Here is a 20,074-nt window from a genome sequence, read left to right on the forward strand (position 1 = left end):
CTGACAAGATGAAAATAGTGGGAGCACCGATTTCCCTGCAATTCAGGATTCACGACACAAGCATCATGCTACACCTGCAGCACAGAGGCCTTATTGAAGTTCTTAGTGTGCCAGCAGGGTCATAACCAAACATCTCTCTTCAATCACAATACGTTCTTGTTCCAAACAGGAGCCGTTTCCAAAACGCATAGAGGCTAATATATGCCTTCATTACAACCACAGCACAACTATTCCCATTTTGAATTCCTGTGCTTGTTCAACAGCACTTAGCCATAGACAAACCTAGGGAGCGAGGAGAGTTTCCAGTACCAAGTGTGGAACAAATCTTTGTAGAAACTATGCAAGAAGTCTTATGATCTAAACACTGTGAATCAAAGCCACTAACAGGAAGGAAAAATGATCAGCTGGCATCACAGATGAATGACTTCATACAGCTGTCACACTGTTTGAAGGTCTCTCTACCTCCTCCCACCTTCTTCTATCAAAAAACTTTTATACTTACTTGTGGAAGATTTGTTCAGTCTTGTGTGGTGATTTTGGACAGATGATGTTAAGGAATTCAGAGGACTTTTCCAAGCAGCTTCTTTAGATTCTAAGAGGCTCAACTGTCCTTTTAACATTCTGTCCATTACTCCACTTAATTTTGCTTTTCATCTGATACTGTTCAAAGCTCTGGAAGTCTTAAATTTCCAACTGACAAAGTAATATCCAAGATACTAAGTGAAAAGTGGTGTATCTCACTCAGCCTATGTGGTATTTGAGAAGAATGCTTCCACCAGCCTAGTTTGTTGGAAAGCAGAAGACAATTTAATGCTCTGCATAGCAAGCAGATGTTTTTCATTCATTATGCTTCTGGTAAGTGTTCATTGTGCAAATTTCCAAGCCTGAACTTTACAGCTGCATCCTTCCCTGCTAGGAGACCAGCAGCCTGTACCACTAAGTGAGCATGCACTTGTAACCAAACGTTAACAGTGCATGTTTCTGACACCTGCACTTCTAAAATGCATAAATAAATGAGAAAACATACATAATGCTACTAGGCTGACCTAAACCTTATAGCAGGCAGATTGTAACCAACCTAGTTAGAGATTAAAAATAATAAAATTTAGTGGCTTCATTCCAAAGACCAGGACACAAACTGCCCCCAAAAAGCAAATGCAAGATATGTATCAACATGTGTATGCAAAAATACAAGCTCCACCTAGCCATACCTTAATCTTTTTTTGAGCATGGAGAGAGAAAGAGGGAATACATCAAGGAAGAAGCAGAAGAAATTTAGATAAGCACCGAGAATGTGAGTCTTGTTACAAGATACTTGAGACACCTTTTTGCATGGAGTATTGGTTTAAAAGTCAGGATGGAGACACCATCTCTTATTTTTCTTCTATATAAACAGGACTGCATCAAAAAATCCACACCGAAACACAGATTCCTCCTTTACTGGAAGAATTCACATTACTCTGAATGTTTTGTAAAATTTCTAGGTCAGAAGGTAAAACAATGCTACCCAGAAAATTTAAGTGTATTTTTAAAAGGAGAAAAAAAAAAAAAAAGTCGTCAAATTTTCAATCTATTTCCTTGAAAAAGAAAACAGTGATTCCAATGTTAATTTTGGCCAGGTAATACTCGCGCTTTTATTCTGTATATTTTTGGATGCTGTCCATCACATTTTGTTAGCCTGATCCATTACATTAAAAAATCAGTTATAGTCTTCCCAGGAGACTAAAGGAAGAATCAGTATTTAAAAGTTAGAATAATTTTTTTTTATTTTTTTAATTTGACAGCTGACATAGCTTCTCTTGACCAGCAACACCACAGATAACATCAGCAGCAATACGGCAGTAAGTCCAGCACTTTTAACTCTTTTGTTTTCTTAAACAGCATCAATTACATTAACGCCTGATCTCTAAGCAGGTCCAGTAGATACACCACCACAACAGATGAGAATCTACCGCTGCTGACAGCCCCCCAAAGGCAAAACGAACTGCCCCATCCTGTACCAGAAAAGTTGTACAAGCACATGACTCTCCTTAGTGAATCCTTCTGTAAAAGCCTAACTGTACCACCACCCCACACACACGTTATCCCTAAACAGTGTTTTAAGAGCATCATCCATATTCCCAAATCTTTCCACAAGACTCATTCAACTATCCGTGCATTTCTGCAGTTCTTACCCTTATTAACTCAGTGCTTTCACCTTGCACCTAAAGCGCCGTGATACCAAAAACCCTGTGTGCATCAAGGTAGGACTTGCAATCTACAGCCCATGAGGTGGCAGAGCATTACCCACTCCCTCTGGCATTTCAGCCCCAAAGTTCCTTTTCAGTCCAGAACATGCTGCTGCAAACCACAAGATATAGCATTTCGGCCCATTACAGTGCACCAGATGGAGAAACCTCCACAATGCCACCACAACCACTGTAGCAATAAAGCAGTTCCATGTGCTTTCTGCTCCATATAACCTCCCATCAAGGACTGCTTATTCATGGTTTTTCGCTAACTCCTGCAGCTATGAAGTTTGTCTTGTCAGAGACATAGCCACACACAAAAAAAAAAAAAAAAAAAAAAACAAACCAAACCAAACAAACAACCCTCAGACAGGGTTGGTTTATTTCATGTTTAACCCCTACGCCATTGTCTTGCATAGGAAGTATATTTAAGCCACTGTACTTACTGCATTATCAACTAATCAACCACAACACTTGGTATACTGAGTTTATACGTTGCCTTTACAGATGAAGACAATGTTTTAGTACTTTAATATGTCCATTTATTAAACAGGAAGTCCTTCACAAATGATTCCATACTATATTGATCAAGATAAGTGTTAGAAAACTACCATTTTCCCTACATACAAAAATACAGACTTTTACCACTATGAAGACATGATCAGAAGAGTACCATGAAAATCCATAGAGCTCAAATCTTCAAATATCAGAAAGACAGAAAGACAACTAAATTAAAAAAAATTTACAAAAAGTATTGTGCCCATATACAAAAGACTAGAAAAGCAAAATGACATTTAAACCTGATAAATACACAATTTAAATTAGGCTGTAACAGTATGGATTTTAAAAACAAGACTGTTTTCTGTATTGCAAGACATTACAGTTCTTCAGCTTGTGTTCGTTTAGCATAAACACCAACAGAAAAGAAGCACACAACATATTGAAAAAATCATTACTGGTGTAAAAAAGGAGTTGGGGGTTACGTTTTCTTGTAGAGTTACCTTGCCTTTGAAATTGGTCAAGCATTAACACCACAACTTTCACATACAGAGCTGGAAGATGCTACACTTACACATGTAAGTTAGAGCTGACCATGCTGAGAAGACAGTGATCACAGCTGGTAGGTACCGCTATGGAAAGCATCTATTTTATCAGCTGGCCTCGTGCAGTTTGAGAACTTCAAGAACACTTACCAAAATAATGTGAAATTGCTTCAAGGCTGTAAATTGTCTCTATATGAACATTTGCTAACTTGTGATAGTCTTCAAATCCTTGATTAGGACTTGGTGATAAATGGGTACCTGATCTGCAGTCCCCTAAGTCAATGGGGAATTTTGCCTGAGTAAGGACAACAGTCAGGTTATGCATCCACACGTACAGTATGCTTGTCAGATTTTCCTTGGCAAAACGTTAGTTTTTCTTACTTCAAAAGCGAAACACAAGCAGACTTCTGCTCATATGATAAAAGGAAAATTGCATCCCCTTTGCTCAGCCCAAAATGGAATTCTAACCCACTGTTTCAATTAATACTTCTGAGCTGTTCACAATTAGAAATCTGTCACAGTATAGGACCTATATCCCCGAGGGATAAAGTCTTGCAGTCAGGCCTAGCTGCTCCTTCCTCAGACACCATAAATCGTAAATTATGACCTAGAATCAGAATGTTTAGATTACACCTGCTATGTTTTTCTAGAGGACGCAGAATCAGCACCGAGGATACAGATATCCCACACCAAGCATCTCTTTACAGAAGTCTCAAGGAAGGAAATTTGGAGTACCTTCTAGCTCTCATCAGCAATGTGCTTTATCTTATCTTGCAGGTAGCAGCTGAAGGCAGAGCAGAGCAAAAGTAATACAATCTTCTGATTCGCCATGAGATCAGATTTACTATTTAGTGCACAAAGGGAAGTCAATGACTACAGTAGCTGTAAAACTGGTATTAGTGGAAACAAAGCACAATGAAGCCAGAGATGCATTAGTGACTCACATTACAAAAATAGTGTTTACTGGTTTAATAAATTTACATCTCTATTTTTGTGAATGACAAGTGTTTACACCACACATGGAAGGCACCCTAGGTGAAGCAGTTTTTCAGTATTTGTTTACAATTCTGTGAAAAGACATACAAAGTGTCAACTTTTGAATCAAAACTGAGCATTATAATGAGAAATAAATACATACTTTACTATTTTATTGTGGGTTCCTGAACCCTTACAAACTTCAACATATACAAATAGTTTCAAAATGACACTAACGTAGAAGAGAGTAAGCCTAGACAGATATAATGATTAGCTAAGTCATTTATTATATTATGTCATAAATGTTGTGTCTTAAGTATAGAAATCATTTTAAAACGCAATAAATTGGCCACAATATATAAATCAAAATATTTTTTTTAATCCAGAACTGTAATGTATGATTTAAAGCTGGATGAACTGTAGTGCTAAGATACACTCTCCCTCCACAATATCCCTCCACAATATCCAACAAGTAGAAACCGGTAAACATTCAAGATTAAAGTATAAACAGTAGAAAAATGAAGGTAGCAATTGTTGTAATAAAAGGGTGCTAGCCAGAACCAATTTAACCTGTAGACATCAGGATAAATGTAACATTACTAAAAATATTTAGACAATAATACTTTGGGGATTAAAAGGTTACCAAAAGTGATAAATCAGCCTAGTTAAGAGAGGGTATTTTCTTTCAAACACATGAAGGTTTTAATTAAATATGTCTATTGAGACATTTGTCCAAAGCAAAACAAATACAATACCCTGAAATTTCCCATATTCTAGACATTAGTCCGTGACAGTCAGAAGAGGCAGATGGTCATATTTCATTCTGTTACTCACATCCAGATGTTATTAAAATAGCTGTAGGGACCAGCCCCAATCAAAAAATAAGAAAAAACCCAGATACTCTGTTTATACAATCTGGCTACTGCTTTTTTAAATGCTCCTAAGTCCTCATTCTGAATTCATGAAGATAATTTCCATACCCTTCCATATATGCTAACTGGCTTTTTAAAATTTTACCCATGAAGTCCATGGTATACAGATAAAACCTTCATAGTAAACACAAAGCTCTATGTTATAAATATGTCAATCAAGGTAACTATGTATATTGTATATAAAATTAAATATCTTCTGTTTGCCAAGTATAATTTAAAAAGGAATATCTGTGGCTAGTTATAAAAAAAAAAATATTTATTAACCCATAGAGATTAAAAGGCAATTTCACTAACTCATCCAGCCAGCACATCTGAAAGAGTTGCACTGGGATTCTGGATAGGTAACTTCATCTAATCACATTCTCATGATAAATAGACAACTTTCATTTCTGGGCATATATAAGAACACTTTTGAAAGCTGCATATCCTAAAAGAAAATTAGATTGTGTTGTATACTCTAAATTAAAGGCTATCATAAATCACAGTGTACGCAGATTTTTTCAAGATTATTTTTAGAATACAAATGGTTAAATTATAGACAGATTTAAAAAAGACAATGCTAAAATAAGACCAAAACAACAAAGGAACCCTTTCAAGTTGGACAGCACTGCTCTGACACTGTGAAACAGATCTATCTGGGTGGCCAAGTGGCTAACAGGGAAAACAACATAACAGGAAAAACTCCGAAGTGGCATTCAGAGATTTCCTGAATATTTGTATAAATTCATTTTTAACCAGCTCCCTCTGTTAAAATGGAGAGGAATATGGCATAATTTCTAAAAAGTATTTTCAAACAGTCTGCTGGGTTTCGTACCTATTTCAGTTTCATTTTTAAATTCTTACTTTTGTTATTAGAATTCATATACACAACATCTCTATCTGCACAGTCTTTTTGAGCTTTGCTGGCCCTCCAAACAATCCAATATTTTTTGCTCTAGACAACAAGAACTAAGTACCCAATTTTCAGAAATGCTACATGCTGCTTTACTCATTTCAGTGGGACAGAGCAGAAATTAGTCTGAAACTATCCTTTCTTCTAGACACATAGAGCTCTTCTGATGCAAGCATCTACATTCTGCAGGTCTCTGTGAACCAACTACCACACTTCAGCTGAGCAGAAGTTATTTGATAATCACACCGATTTATCAACATACTGCAGCTTTTAAGATGCACCATTAACGTCAGCGTAGAATCTCTCCAACTGTATTACACAGCCAGCACAGCCCAGAGTTAGGAACAGAGAAACGCTTCTACACCTACTTTTACTACTGATTCAAGGTGTCTCTCTCCTTCTCTATAAAGTGCAGAAGCAATCTTCCCTTCTGCGATTGGGGATTATAAATGTTCACATATCATTTTGAAAGCACTGGATTATTAAGCATCAAGTTGTTCTTCTTCTCACCCTTTACCACATCTCAAATACATGAACAGATTGTGCCTGCCTTTTTATTTATACTAAATACCTGCTGAAGATGTTTGGCTCCAGAGCTTTCAGCTTAAGACCTGTTCTTTATGCTCCAATTTTCACCTACAAAGCTGTTCAGTATCTGAGTAGGAGACAGGGTATTATTTTCTACACTATTTGAATTGCTATTAAGTTTGTCTGTTTAAATTATGCCCTAAAAACATTACTCTTACTTATTTTGGTGGTTCCCCGCCAAAAAAAACCCAAATAAGTAGGAATGTTTACGAAGTTGTCATGAGAAAAAAATAACAGATATAGAACAAGGACTAAGGGGGGGGGGGTGTTGTATTAATAAAACCACATATTAGATAAGCATTTGCTGTGCCTGTACATCCCCAAAACAGCACAAAGGTTAACAAATACCAAATTTGTTCAGGGACCTTAAAGTTCATGAAAAACTAGTGGTTAATTCACTCATAACAGTCCACACGCAGCTTGTAGCAGATCAATTCTCCTGCTGTGTTCCACGCTATTTTAAGAACCTGTAAGTCTGCTGTGTTAGGAATGGGCAATCATGATATTATACAAAATAATTCACAGGGGAAAAGAAAAAGTAAAATAAGATCATCTTAGGGAAGATTGGAAACTTTCCCCAGTTTTCCCCTCTTCTTTCTAGAATCAACAATGAAATACAAATAGGTAAAACAATTACAGATTGTGTAATGAGATGCACACTGAAACACATGACAAAGCCTATGAAGCAGCACCCCACATTACTGATTTTGTTTGAATTCACATGTAAGAGACATAAGAAAAAGACAAGAGGCTGCTCCCAAGGCACAGCTCATTGCTGATGCCATGCTTCTGAATACGAAGCCCATGATGAATAGCAAAGACTGAAGTACAGGCATCAAATCCCTAGAGTCAGTACTTTGTCTCTCAAAAAAAGCAGAGGTAGATGAATCTCTAATCCTCTCAACCTCTAAGCATGGGGCTCCTACCAGAGAGCTTACACAGAAACACATGCAGTATACCAGCTAGCTTCAACAGCCCTAGCGAAAAGACTAACACTTCCCCCAGCACACCCAGCACAAACATCATAAGCTACCATAAAAAGAAAGAGTACCACACTTAAGCAAAAGGACGTTGGACACAGCATTCTTATCCTCCCTATACTGAAGCAGACACTATAAGGATCAATGAAGAAGGCTTAACAAAAATTAAATATTAAAACATAAGATAGATGAGGCATTAATATATGAAATTAAAGGAACAAGCGGAGAGTAAGAAGGAATCGACTTTACTAAGAAGTGATGATACTGTCAAATCAGTTCTTAACTATGGTTTTAGAAACTCCTGTTGTAGGCTGTTTGCATATCATTACAGGAATGTATGATGAACTCGAACTAAGGCTGACAAAACTGAGCATACATAGCACTAAGAGGAAAACATATATTCTCACAACCCTATACAACAATTATTATGCTGTTGCTCCAATCGTATCTTATTGTTTAATCTTTTGATGTCTGTGCATAGGTTGCAAAATTTACCATCATTTCTACATGCAGAAATACATGGAGATTGCATATCTGAGGGCTTAGTTTGACGAAAGAAGACTAATCAGAACCACTACAGTTTTGAGCATCCCATTCCTACAAGGTTCAACTGTTTAGCTTTAATTTAGTTTTATTTACAGTGGGTTTTGAGTCCCTTTATGTAGCTAAACAGCACTCTTCAGGACTAAAAGAAATCATGCCTATATGCTCAGCAATTACAAGCAAGACTAACTGGCTGGAAGAAGCAGTTTAATGTCACTTTTCTAAGCAAGTTTAAAAAAAAAATTAAACTTTCTACCCTATTTTCTTCCTTCAGAGTTTGTTTTTTTTGTTGTTGTTTTTGTTGTTTGTTTTTTTTTTTTTTTATGATGACTGCAGTTTGGATAACAATCTTAAAATATTACCACCTCTTCAACACACTGTGTAAAATTAAGTTGGGGGGAGGGGAGGATATCAACCATGTATATATCATATGAACTTAGTGTTTCAAATTTAGTTGTCTCTCACAGCTAATTTATTTCCCTTCTATATAATCCAAAGAGTAAATAATGTCTCTGTAGAGCAATAAATGCTTAACTTAATTTTTAGAAAGTATATACTATACAATACTAAAATAATCTTTGGTCCCCAAAATAAGGAAATTACAAATTTACATTTGTTTTCGTTTTACAAAGTGTATCACATAGTATTTTTTAAATTAATATTCTCTTTGAATTCTACCCTGAAAGCTGTGCTAAGCTCAAGTCATGATGCAAGTAATAAATAATGGCATACGGTTCTTAGCTCAAGAAAACTTATTTCACATGTAAATGCACTCAAGGTCATTCAGGTATATTATACTACACAATGAAGTATTACGCTGTATTAGAACTGTAACTGCACCACTCTCCATTTGTCATTCCAGCTAAAAGGTAACAGAAGCTTTTCATGATCTCACTCCAGAAAAAGCTCAGTGATGTTATCCTTTTTCTAGGTAAGGAAATGTAAGGATTTGAAGGATAACATTCATAAACTTATAGATGCACGAGACTTCCCACACCTCTGAAAAAAACATAATCAGCACAGGGAGTACAGGAGAGGAACAGGGTGTTCTCTTATGTATGAACCATTTCAGTCCTTGTCATTAACCAGCAAACCTGATACATTCCTAATGAAAAACCTTTGCTATGCATCAACTAACTTCTGTTCCTTGATTTCAGATGAGGGTTCCACTCTAAAAGCACGGATCTTCCGGAGGAAAATATTCTGTATTTGAGTAGGGGGTTTTGGTTTTGTTTTTTTTAGTGTGGGGTTTTTTGGGGGTGGGGGGTGGCATTTTTTTTGTTTTGGTTTTGTTGGCTTGTTTTGTTGGGGGTTTTTTTGCAACCTTTATACAAATTGCTTTAATGCCAGTTTACAATTCCAGTCTAGGTATGCTAGTGCTACTTTTAAAACGGTTCTTTTAATAATTGACAGCATCTACAAACTCTCCTTGCAAACTTTGCCAATACTAGGCAGAGTGCTGAAAAACAGCAGGGCTGTAACAACTGTACTGGCAATAATAAGCTTCATTATTTCATACCATACTGAACATGGAACTGTCATTTACTTTTCACGAAACACACAGTAATCCTGGTGAGACACCACCTCAATAAAATGTCAATGTTTTAAACCCAACACTAGAGGTTGGTTTATATGGCTCGATCTTTTTTTAAACTGGTGTTCCCTTTGCCATTAACTTTCAATGAAGCACAACAAAATGTTACTACAGTAACTGGGAAACCATTACTCATTAAGAAAATGCAAGTTTTCTTTAACCTCATTAGTAACTCTTTCTGAATTTTAATCTCCATCTTAACCACTAAGGTGAAATGCACAGTAGACATAGTAAATTGAAAATGAAAAGACATTAGTTTTGTCACTGGTTTTTCACACATCAAAATAATTCTCTGTTGCTTGATTCAAATATTGCAGCGTTAGGTTCACACCTGTCACTATCCCAGTTCCCTCCAGTATTAAAAAAGCCCAGGCATTTCTATTGATCTTCTGCTTGGTATAACCTGTTTATCATGTTTAAAAGTGACCTATCTGCAATATACTCCTGTTTAAGACTCCAGTTAACTGCATTCATCCACTTCAGAGTACAGCTACGTAAGAACACAATGTAAAAAGTGTTCAAGTCAAAATGTGAGAGAAATTCAGGTATACATGGAATACGGTTCCTCTAAATTCAAAGATTTCATCAGCTTATATCAGAAAGGAATTCAGCTCGAGAGATCTTCCCCTACACACACTTTCTTCATATGACATGCAGGCATGCATATGCCAAACAATGAATTACATAGATAAATACACCAATCAAAAAAAAACCCACAGAAAAATATCAAGGGACATCTTCCTAATAACATTATCATATTGTCTAACCGATTACTGCAGAATTTGAGTTTTGAGTAGAGAAAATATCCTTCTCTTCACTGGAAGTACAATTAAAATAAGAAAATATCAGTTACGTAAAACTATTTCTGAACAAATCAATACAACCATATTATTCTCCAATTACCTAAACTCATTTTCCAAAGAAATATGAGGGAAAAAAATTTGCAGAAACACCTAATTAAAAAAAAGTTTTAAAAATCAGTTTTACCTACTACCAACAGTTTTCATTTTAGAAGAAACAACCAACCCTCCAAAACCAGAAATATCTATCTTACATGAATCACAATATTGCAACCTTAGAAACACTTTATAAGCACATCATTTTTCCGCTAGTTCTTGCTTACCCTAGGCTTCTCAGAAAGGTTGAACCTTAAAAACAAAAAACAAAACAAAACAAAAAAAAGCAAGTCAGCCATGACTGGAATGCAAGTCTACTGGATGACAACCCCTTCTTTCTCTACTGTGCCCCTCAAGCCCCTTTTCTCCACCCTGTCTCCCAAGCATATTTATATTCCCACTTCAGAGTGAAATACAGAATGTATCCCAACATTAGCAGATAACCACATACTTGCACTTGATGCATTATGGTGACCATTCAGTAAACGTGCTAACTGCACAAATTCAGATCTGGCCAAGGTCATGCACGAACTGAATATGGCAATTTCACAAGTAACCCATAGGGTAACTACCTCAGCACTATATCCATCAAACAAGAAAAGTGAAATGCTTGTCCATTTCAGCTGTGTAAGTGCACCAACAGTGAAAAATGCAGGAGATCACACAGATGAGAATTGAGCTGCACTGCCAAGGCTGCATAAGGATGGATACAGAAGAGTTTGTTGGACACAATACATGGCTAAAGTTATTGCTATTTGCCCCTCACTTCCTTTTCTCGTGTTATTAAATTTACTTAGGAATTTCTTTCCTATATTAACCAACCAATGTAGCGCTAGTCTTGGTGTTTACAATAGACAAAGAAACAGTGGCAGAACATGTATATTCAGAGCTTGCACTTGGGAGAGGGAAGAAAAGTACTGTGCAGTTAATCCAAAACAATAACATACTTCAAAACATATATATATTATATATTATATAAGCTATATAATATATGTGTATATATATGTGGACTTCTTAAGCCGATCTTCCTTTTGAATGGCCAACATTTACTGCCTTCATGACAACGGCTGCTGACTCAATGCATCTCTGCACATATGCAGGGCTGGGCATTCTTTGCCACCATCTGATCTTCCTTTTCTTCCTTAAATAAAACAAAAACCCTTTATTCCATGAGAGAGTTAAGCACTTCTTCTTTTCCCTTTGCAGTCCCATTTGAATGTCATTTTCATGCATCCAGACGCTGAATCTCAGGGCGATGATCTACTTCTCTGGATTCTGTCCGGGCACGTATGTAATCACTGGTCTGCCGACTATTTTGTTGTCTGCTGTTCATTCGCCATTTTTTAATAGCTAAATATGTGTTCACAGCATACACTGCCATTGCCAAGAAACCAAATATCTACAAGAAGTAGAAAGAATTGTCAAAGACAATTTTTGAAAACAAGAACAATAGTAGTTTCACAACAAATTCCCCAGAAGCTTAGTTTTCTACTTTATTTGCACTGACAAATCATCATGACCTGTAAAATTGATGTTTTTCTTCTTCAATGAACTACAGAATCTGCAAAAGCGACTAAGATTAATGATCCCAGAAAACAAAGTTCTCTGTCTACAAACATGACAATTAAATCCTGCAATGCAACTTCAATGGAAGAAACTCTTGTAAAGAAAAAAACGGCTCTTCATCCAACAGTTCATTCCTCAGGGTGCACATAATAGTGAATGAATGACAAGATAACAGATGACCAGTCCAGACCATCAGCCTGGTGAAGGAGCTAATTTGCAGTTCTTCCTATATGCTTCTGCAGAACTGTTGTGTGATTTTCAATGTCCAGGTTTGAAAGGAGAAAAAAAAAAAGGGGGGGGGGGTGCCAACTCAAGCACAAAATTAAGTTGCTTGACCTTACTGTTCTAGATTCAAAATCTTGAAGTACTACTATACTCACTCCACAGAACAAAAATGATCTGTAGAGAACAAAAAGAATTCAGCAAATTATGTGTAAACAGCTCCAATTTCTTGTGAATTTTTGGCTCTATCTTTTCCATAGGCTTGCAATGTAGAGCAGTATCATCTAAGCTACCAATAGAGGAAGAAGCAAGGCAAGTTCAACTGTTGAAGTGTTCTCTGCAAGTCATTTTTCTGCTTGTTCTTGCTTCCAGCTTTACAACAAACAACTCAAAGGTTGTCAATACTTCTTAAATCAGAATTACCTTATAGCCAACTGTAAAATTAGAAGTAAACTGTGATGGCAAAGGCAACAGGAGTATTCATGAACACGAGGGAAAATTTATTCTTAGTTTTAATGGCAGATAAGAGTCATATATAAAGAAGTTCAAATTCTTACCACAGCAGCAATTTCTGCTCCAGTTTTATGGTTTAAAGCAGCAAGTACTACAGAGGCAATGAAAAAGAAGAAAGTGCTGAGTCCAGTGTTGACCAGATCCTAAAAAAATAAATTCATTAGCATTACTAAACAGTGATTCTTTGCTTGCTTTCATTAAGTGATGAAACAGAAGAAGGTTAGAACAAGAACTATTGCAATACTTTCCCATTTTCTATGCAGTTTACCACTTATACAAAAAAAGGCAAAGATTATTACACAGGAAACGTAGCATGTGTGCACATTAGTCTGTGAATTGAAGTCAAATAGCATGTACACGTGAAGCAACAGTGCAGATTCTGGATGCATTACCTCGATTTCTACTGGGTTTATGAGAAAAGTACTGTCAGCATAAACAATGAGTAAAGCTGTTCTACCTCAGCTGACACTGAAGTAACCTGAGTATCAAACTCCAGCACTCCCGGAACCCCTTGTTCCCTTTCACATCACAACAGTGCTCCATGCACCGCCCAGATAACAGTCATGAATTTTTCTAGAAATTCTTTGAGGTCTTCACTGTAGAAAACTGCATGTCCTATGCTATTTCTATGTATAACAGCTGCCCATATTGTGAGAATACACAGATTTTTATGTATTTATTGCATAAAATTGATGTTTCAAGCAGACATTTTAGAACATATGCACAGCAACACCCCAGGGGCACCTACATTGAGGGAAAATTCTTGCTTTGCTCCAATCACAGAAAGATGACAGGCAACATGCAATTCAGTTATACATATGCTGCATATGTCCCTTAGTGTTCAGATTATTATACTGCCAGGCCTTACATAAAGCAGGGTCATTAACACATCATTGGAACATAAGTAAGAATTCTGAATGGCAGCTATTAGCACAAGAATAATTACATCAATACAAGACTATCTGATCAGACTCGAGAAAAAAAAAAAGATGTTCAAGAGTTGGGACTTTAAAATAAGAGAAGAAACAAAGGGCTAGATTCATTAGGGACTGGCTGTTCAGTATGTTACTCAGTGCATCTTTTACAGTTTTTTAAAACATTTGATACATATGTACACTGCACTATATGTACACTACAGAGATGTAGGAAATAACCAACTAGGTTGATAACTGAATGAATAGGTGAAGTCAGGGAGCAAGGAGGGATGTGGAGGAATCGGGAAATGGAAGTTCAGCACAAATATCCTGAAGGCACATGAAATCAGCGAGAGGTGAATACTATCATAGCCAAAAGGGATGGAAAGAAAACCTGTATACAAGTTTGCTGTGCAAGTTACAGTTTTGAGTTAAAGAAAAAACAAAACACCCAACAAAAACACTGAACACACCAATTCCCACCATTAAAAAAATCCCATCGCCACTCTTTAATAAGAATTCAAGGACAAATTTGTTCTACTTGACACTCTTCCTTCACAGACAAGCCAGACTCACTTCCTGTTCCTGCTCCTCCACTTACAAGTAGATTTTTTTAAATTTTTTTTTTAATTATTTTTCCCAAAAGTGCATCTTTCGACGTGCTATAAGAAGTTAGGCTTAGAAACCTGAAGATATAAATCTAAACTTATTCCCTGGGTATGAATCCCTTGACTATGTTCCAAGCTACATAGCACAAAGACTTTGAAAAGACCAGTGTCATCCAGCCAGCCTGAAAACATCTGTTTTTCTAGCCTGATTGCAGAATGCTTTAGAAAGTAATTGTAAAAACTGAGTTTCTGGCGCTGTGTTATTCACAGGGAAAACTATCTATTTTGAGGGTACTCAGCGACAGCTAAGCATACCTGGGGATAACCTGTATGATGTATCACTGTGGTCTGCTCTTCACCTAAAAGGGGGACTTTCCCAAGAAATCTGAGAGGTTTCCATTGCTATTTCCATCCACATCTTCAGATTTCATAAGCCCAGCAGGACCTAAACTATCTTACCAAACAGTAAGGAAACAAAAGCAAATTCTGGGTACTTGTCACCTCTGTTCAAGCTTACTGAAATGTTATCTGGTACTTACAGCATCAAACAAAATTAGATTATTTTTTTTAAATACTTATTGCAGTTTTAATTATATAACTTCTTGCTTTGCAGAGATACAATTAAGAAATAGAGATATCGGAAAATAAATGCCACTTCACATTTTCTCCAAGTATCCTCCTCTCCAACTTCGAGTTTAGCAGCTCTAACTGTACTTCTGAGGTTGCCAAGAAGAGCTGTGGTTCTCATCTGCACAAACCTTTTCTCACTAGAGGGGAAGTCTCACTATATATATATATTTGGCTCTACAAAGAGATCTGGACAGGCTGGATCGATGGGCTGAGGCCAATTGTATGAAGTTCAACAAGGCCAAGTGCCGGGTCCTGCACTTCGGTCACAGCAACCCCATGCAGCGCTACAGGCTTGGGGAAAGAGTGGCTGGAAAGCTGCCCGGCAGAGAAAGACCTGGGCGTGCTGGTCGACAGCCGGCTGAATATGAGCCAGCAGTGTGCCCAGGTGGCCAAGAAGGCCAACGGCATCCTGGCCTGTATCAGAAATAGTGTGGCCAGCAGGAGCAGGGAGGTGGTTGTTCCCCTGTACTGGGCACTGGTGAGGCCGCACCTCGAGTCCTGTGTTCAGTTTTGGGACCCTCACGACAAGAAAGACATTGAGGTGCTGGAGCGTGTCCAGAGAAGGGCAACAAAGCTGGTGAGGGGCCTGGAGCACAAATCTGATGAGGAGCGGCTGAGGGAACTGGGGTTGTTTAGCCTGGAGAAGAGGCGGCTGAGGGGAGACCTTATCGCTCTCTACATCTACCTGAAAGGGGGTTGTAGTGAGGTGGGTGCTGGTCTCTTCTGTCAGGTGGTTGGAAATAGGATGAGAGGAAATGGCCTGAAGTTGCGGCAGGGGAGGTTTAGGTTGGATATTAGGAAAAAAATTTTTACTGAGAGGGTTGTCAAACGTTGGAATGGGCTGCCCAGGGAAGTGGTTGAGTCACCATCCCTGGAGGTATTCAAAAAGCGAGTGGAGAGGGTACTTCAGGACATGGTTTAGTGGGCATGGTTAATGGTTGGACTCGATGATCTTGAAGGTCTTTTCCAACCTAAATTATTCTATGATTCTATATGTGACAACAGATAGTAGACTCAACAGTATTCAACATTTTCATCAAGTCTCTAGAGTAAACATATGTATGTCACCAAGAATGCTGAAACTAAATACTGAGAAGAGGGTAGCTATGCTCTTGAATAATTTAAAACAAAATAAAAAATTAGTTCAACCCAAGGTCAAGTTGGGTATTTTACTACCAGAGTACATCTGCCACCTACAGGAAAGACCTGCAGAATGGAGACAAAATCCTAGAAGAAATAACTCAGAAGAACTTGGTAATTACAGTAGGTGAGCATCTCAAGATGTGATGCCATGACAAAAAAAAAGGGAGAAAAAGCACTTATACATTCCTTCGGACATATGGACACAATAGGTGTAAGGTGGTAATCTTACCTTTGCAAGGGACACTGGAATGCTTCATCCTGTTCCGGTATCCACATTTTTAAAAGAATGTTGAAAAATTGGACAGGGTACAGAGAAGAGCCACAGAAGTTATTTAAAAGGAGGATAAAATTTCTCACAGTATGAATCAAAGAACCTAAACTGCTTTGAATATTAAAAAGATTGAGCTGTGTACATGAAGACTCCAGTGTTCACATAATAAAAAAATACTAGCAGTTTTAAAAGTTTAACATAGAAAAGCACAACAAAACTAATAGTGTAACAAAATTAACAGCTGCAAAGTTAAGACAAAAGTCATATTCAAAATGAAGTAAGTTTTAATTGTAAGGAAGCTAACCATCAGAACAAACAACCAAAGATGTGCTTAGTATTCCACCTTTTCACTTTTTATAATCCAGATTATGTTTTTTCAGACACACATTTTGTACTTCCTTAGTACCATACTTAAAGACTAAATGGATGACACATAATGCTCTATGATTTATGAAGTCAGATGTGCTTATTAATTAATCCTGCTGACCTCTAACTTTTTGAATCTGTCAGCTTGATCATCTTGCCAAAGGAGAATAGTATAAGCAAGATGGCTAGACCTATCCACAACATGACAGACATTATCATGTATCTCCATGTACTTATTGACTTGAAGGCTTCTTTTAAGAAGTTTAAGATACTGCAGGATATGAAATACTGCTGAAATTAGACCGCTGGTGGCTTTGTCATGATTTTTCCATAAAACCAAAGATGTAAGTATGTTAGAAACTGTCATCATCACTGGCATTTTGTTTTATTGTACTCTTTACAAAGAGTATCAAATTTGTCCTTGCAAAGAATCCAATCAAGCCTCCATCTTGAGGCTCCAATTCATTCGTTTCTGCAATTCCATTTTCCCTCTTCAGGTCAAAACCTTTTAAGGCAATTAATAACTGATTCACATTCGTACAATAAGGCTGGTTTCTTAAAAAGCTAGAACTAACACAATCTTTCATATCTACAGATTAGATTGTTTGGAGCTTAAGGAGCAATGACACTTATCAATAACATTGTCACGCAGATATGTAACGATAACACCACAGATAAAAATATCAGTGGAGGTTTTTAATTCAAAATTTGGTACTTACTACTTAGAGCAAAAAGATAAGAAAAGAAAAAATACAATGGTTTTGGATGAAGTCAAAGCAGAAACAAAAGAGAATGAAAATGAACTACAGCAAGAATTCAAGAAGTAAAGGACACTCCCTAAAATAATGTAGCTTTTTTCCACGTAAGAGAAAATGAATAATCGTGACAATAAAAAGAATAAACTAATTGAAAAAAGATGAGCTGTTTCAAATCTGGCCATGATGTAGCTGAAGTTCTTGCTATTATATTTATAGACAAAGTAAAAACCACATCACACAGATAGAAGAATTTCTGCTGAAATTACAGCAACCTCATGAGACAGTATGCTGTGCCATAAAATACTGTACAAAGCTGCCATCCATAACAGAGAATAAAATCTATGAGCTGAATGAAATCCACTCTAGACTGCTGCTGCTCCCTTTCTCCTTTCCAAAACGATTTAAAATTAAAGACTGAGTTCTGGTCACTTGCTAGTTATTTGCAAGTCATTCTGTTCAGTCACCACTGGTCCTATTAATCCAAAGGAGAGTATTCAAGGACGTATATTTGCTACTGCCATCACCAGCTATCTGTCCCACTCAGAAGGAGTGTAAGGCAGAGGAGGCAACTTAACTTGTGGATGAAGATGCATTTATGCCAAGACAGCATTTTATACTAAAAAAAGGTGAGGCTTTTGTTCTGCTGATTCTGCTGTAAAGGTGGGAAACTCTAGAAAAGTGGACAGCACCCTACAGTCTTTTGTTTTTAAGGGTCTGGGCAGGTATGGTTCCTGGATTAATGAGGATGGAAAAGCTGAATTACTACTGTGAATGAGAGGTCTGTTAACAGACCTGAAAACTCCCATTAAGTAGCTCCTGAAAGCTGGAAGGAACATCAGCTTCGAAAGCTTCTGTTTAGTCCTCCAGATTGGTACATTACCAGGAGTTGGCTCTGACGCTCAGAGGCATCAGTAATATCGACGTGCCTTTATCCATCACTCTCCATGACTTCACATGCAAACTTTTCAGAGACCTTCAAACAAAATACATGCTTTGCCTTATTATCCTGATTTCGTGGTGAATAAGATTGCACAAGTGGCCAGGTACTATTTAAAAGGGAGACAGTGCCATATGGCAATTGTAATTTGTATAAACAAAAACATGACATTTAAACTGGTGGTTGCTTTTGTCATTTGCTTTTTGAAATCCAAGAGTTTACATCAGATGGAGTTTAAAGTAGCTAAATGAATGTAATCTGGAAAAGAAGCCTGCATGTGTCAACGGCTTGACTGTGTCGCAAAAGGTGACAGAAGTTAGTAGCCTGCTGCTGTCCAGGTTATTTTCCACGAAAGAGAGCTGAAAGTAGCATTTCCTTTTAGCTCTGGGTTTTGGTGGCTTCTTTTTCAGCTAACAGGGAAAGGAAAAAGGAGTGTGGTTACTGACTGACTTTTTTGTTGTTTTTTTGTTGTTGGGGGTTTTTGGTTGGGTTGGTTTTTTTTGTACAATGCCCATAATTTTTCCTCCAACCAGTACTTTACTTGCAAGGTTCAGGAAATTTGTCCCTCATTTTTACAGGAAGCTATTAATTTGAAATTTACAAACAAACCAGTCAGTCCTCTGAACCAAGCACCTCTGGTCAAACTCCCATAATTTTACTCTACAATCATATTATTAAACATTGTATGAGTATTTTGCACCACAATTAAAAAATGGAAACATGGTTTCTCAAGCAAAAATAAGTCCTAGGTAGAAAGAACCAAATTAACTGTATGAGCATTAATTCCCCTCTCTTTTTTTTCCTCATTTGTTTAGGCTTACATAGGTATGGGAGCCTTTACTCAAACACTGGATTCTGCTACTCCAAGATTCACATAAGCATCACTTTGCCCTGATAAAATAGTCCATGACCAGCAGTTTCAGAAATATGTTAGTGACCCAGAGGGCTGGATTCACACTGTGCAAACAGAGATATCTTAGTGCCCATCTCACAGTGTGGGGCTACGCTGCCTGCCCCATGCAGGACTGAAGGTCCCCATGGGTCCCATGTCACACACAGCAGCCCCCAAAGGTCTCTAGCATTTGTCTGCAGGTGCTCCTGTTCAGGCACTTTGATCTAGTCCCAGGTGTCTGGCACTTCCTGGAAATCAGTTCTATTTCCAGCATCTCAAGCAAAGTATGTCAAAAAAAATCTGAATTAACACAAGTGACTTTCAAAGACCTTAGTCAGCTCTCCAGAAGGTCAGGGACAAGCTATGATTTTGAAGAAATGGAAGAAGTGGCTTCAAAATCAAGATTCGTATGATCTTCTTATTATTTCTAACTATTTTTTGAGTTGGCTGACAAGTTCTGTTAAATGTAGTAACTCTGCTGTAAATGACAAAACATGTTCCTGAATGAATGCTTCTACAATCCCCATTTCATTTTGGTTTCCTGAAGATCACCTATTTCCCTCTCACTTCTTTCTTAGCTGCT

The 20,074-nt window shown here is 37.4% G+C and overlaps 1 protein-coding gene across 4 annotated transcripts in view; it reads right to left on the reverse strand.

Annotated features, from left to right (window-relative positions):
- Positions 1-4,225: 4,225 nt before the first annotated feature.
- The window catches only part of CMTM4 (CKLF like MARVEL transmembrane domain containing 4), a 41,270-nt gene continuing 25,421 nt past the window's right edge, over positions 4,226-20,074 (reverse strand). The window contains exons 3-5 of one of the 4 annotated variants that reach the window (XR_012652173.1): positions 13,017-13,115; positions 11,244-12,070; positions 4,226-10,923 (exon numbers count right to left, since the gene is read on the reverse strand). Coding sequence is in view for 2 of the 4 variants with exons in the window: in XM_075040002.1 (XP_074896103.1) it covers positions 11,897-12,070; positions 13,017-13,115 (273 nt within the window). In the remaining 2 variants the exon portion in view is untranslated. Of the gene's footprint in view, positions 12,071-13,016; positions 13,116-18,757; positions 19,010-20,074 lie in introns of those variants that run through there. The other 3 variants (XR_012652172.1, XM_075040002.1, XM_075040003.1) reach the window with 3 other exon arrangements.

Source organism: Buteo buteo, chromosome 11, assembly GCF_964188355.1.
Source record: "Buteo buteo chromosome 11, bButBut1.hap1.1, whole genome shotgun sequence".
NCBI classification, from domain to species: domain Eukaryota; kingdom Metazoa; phylum Chordata; class Aves; order Accipitriformes; family Accipitridae; genus Buteo; species Buteo buteo.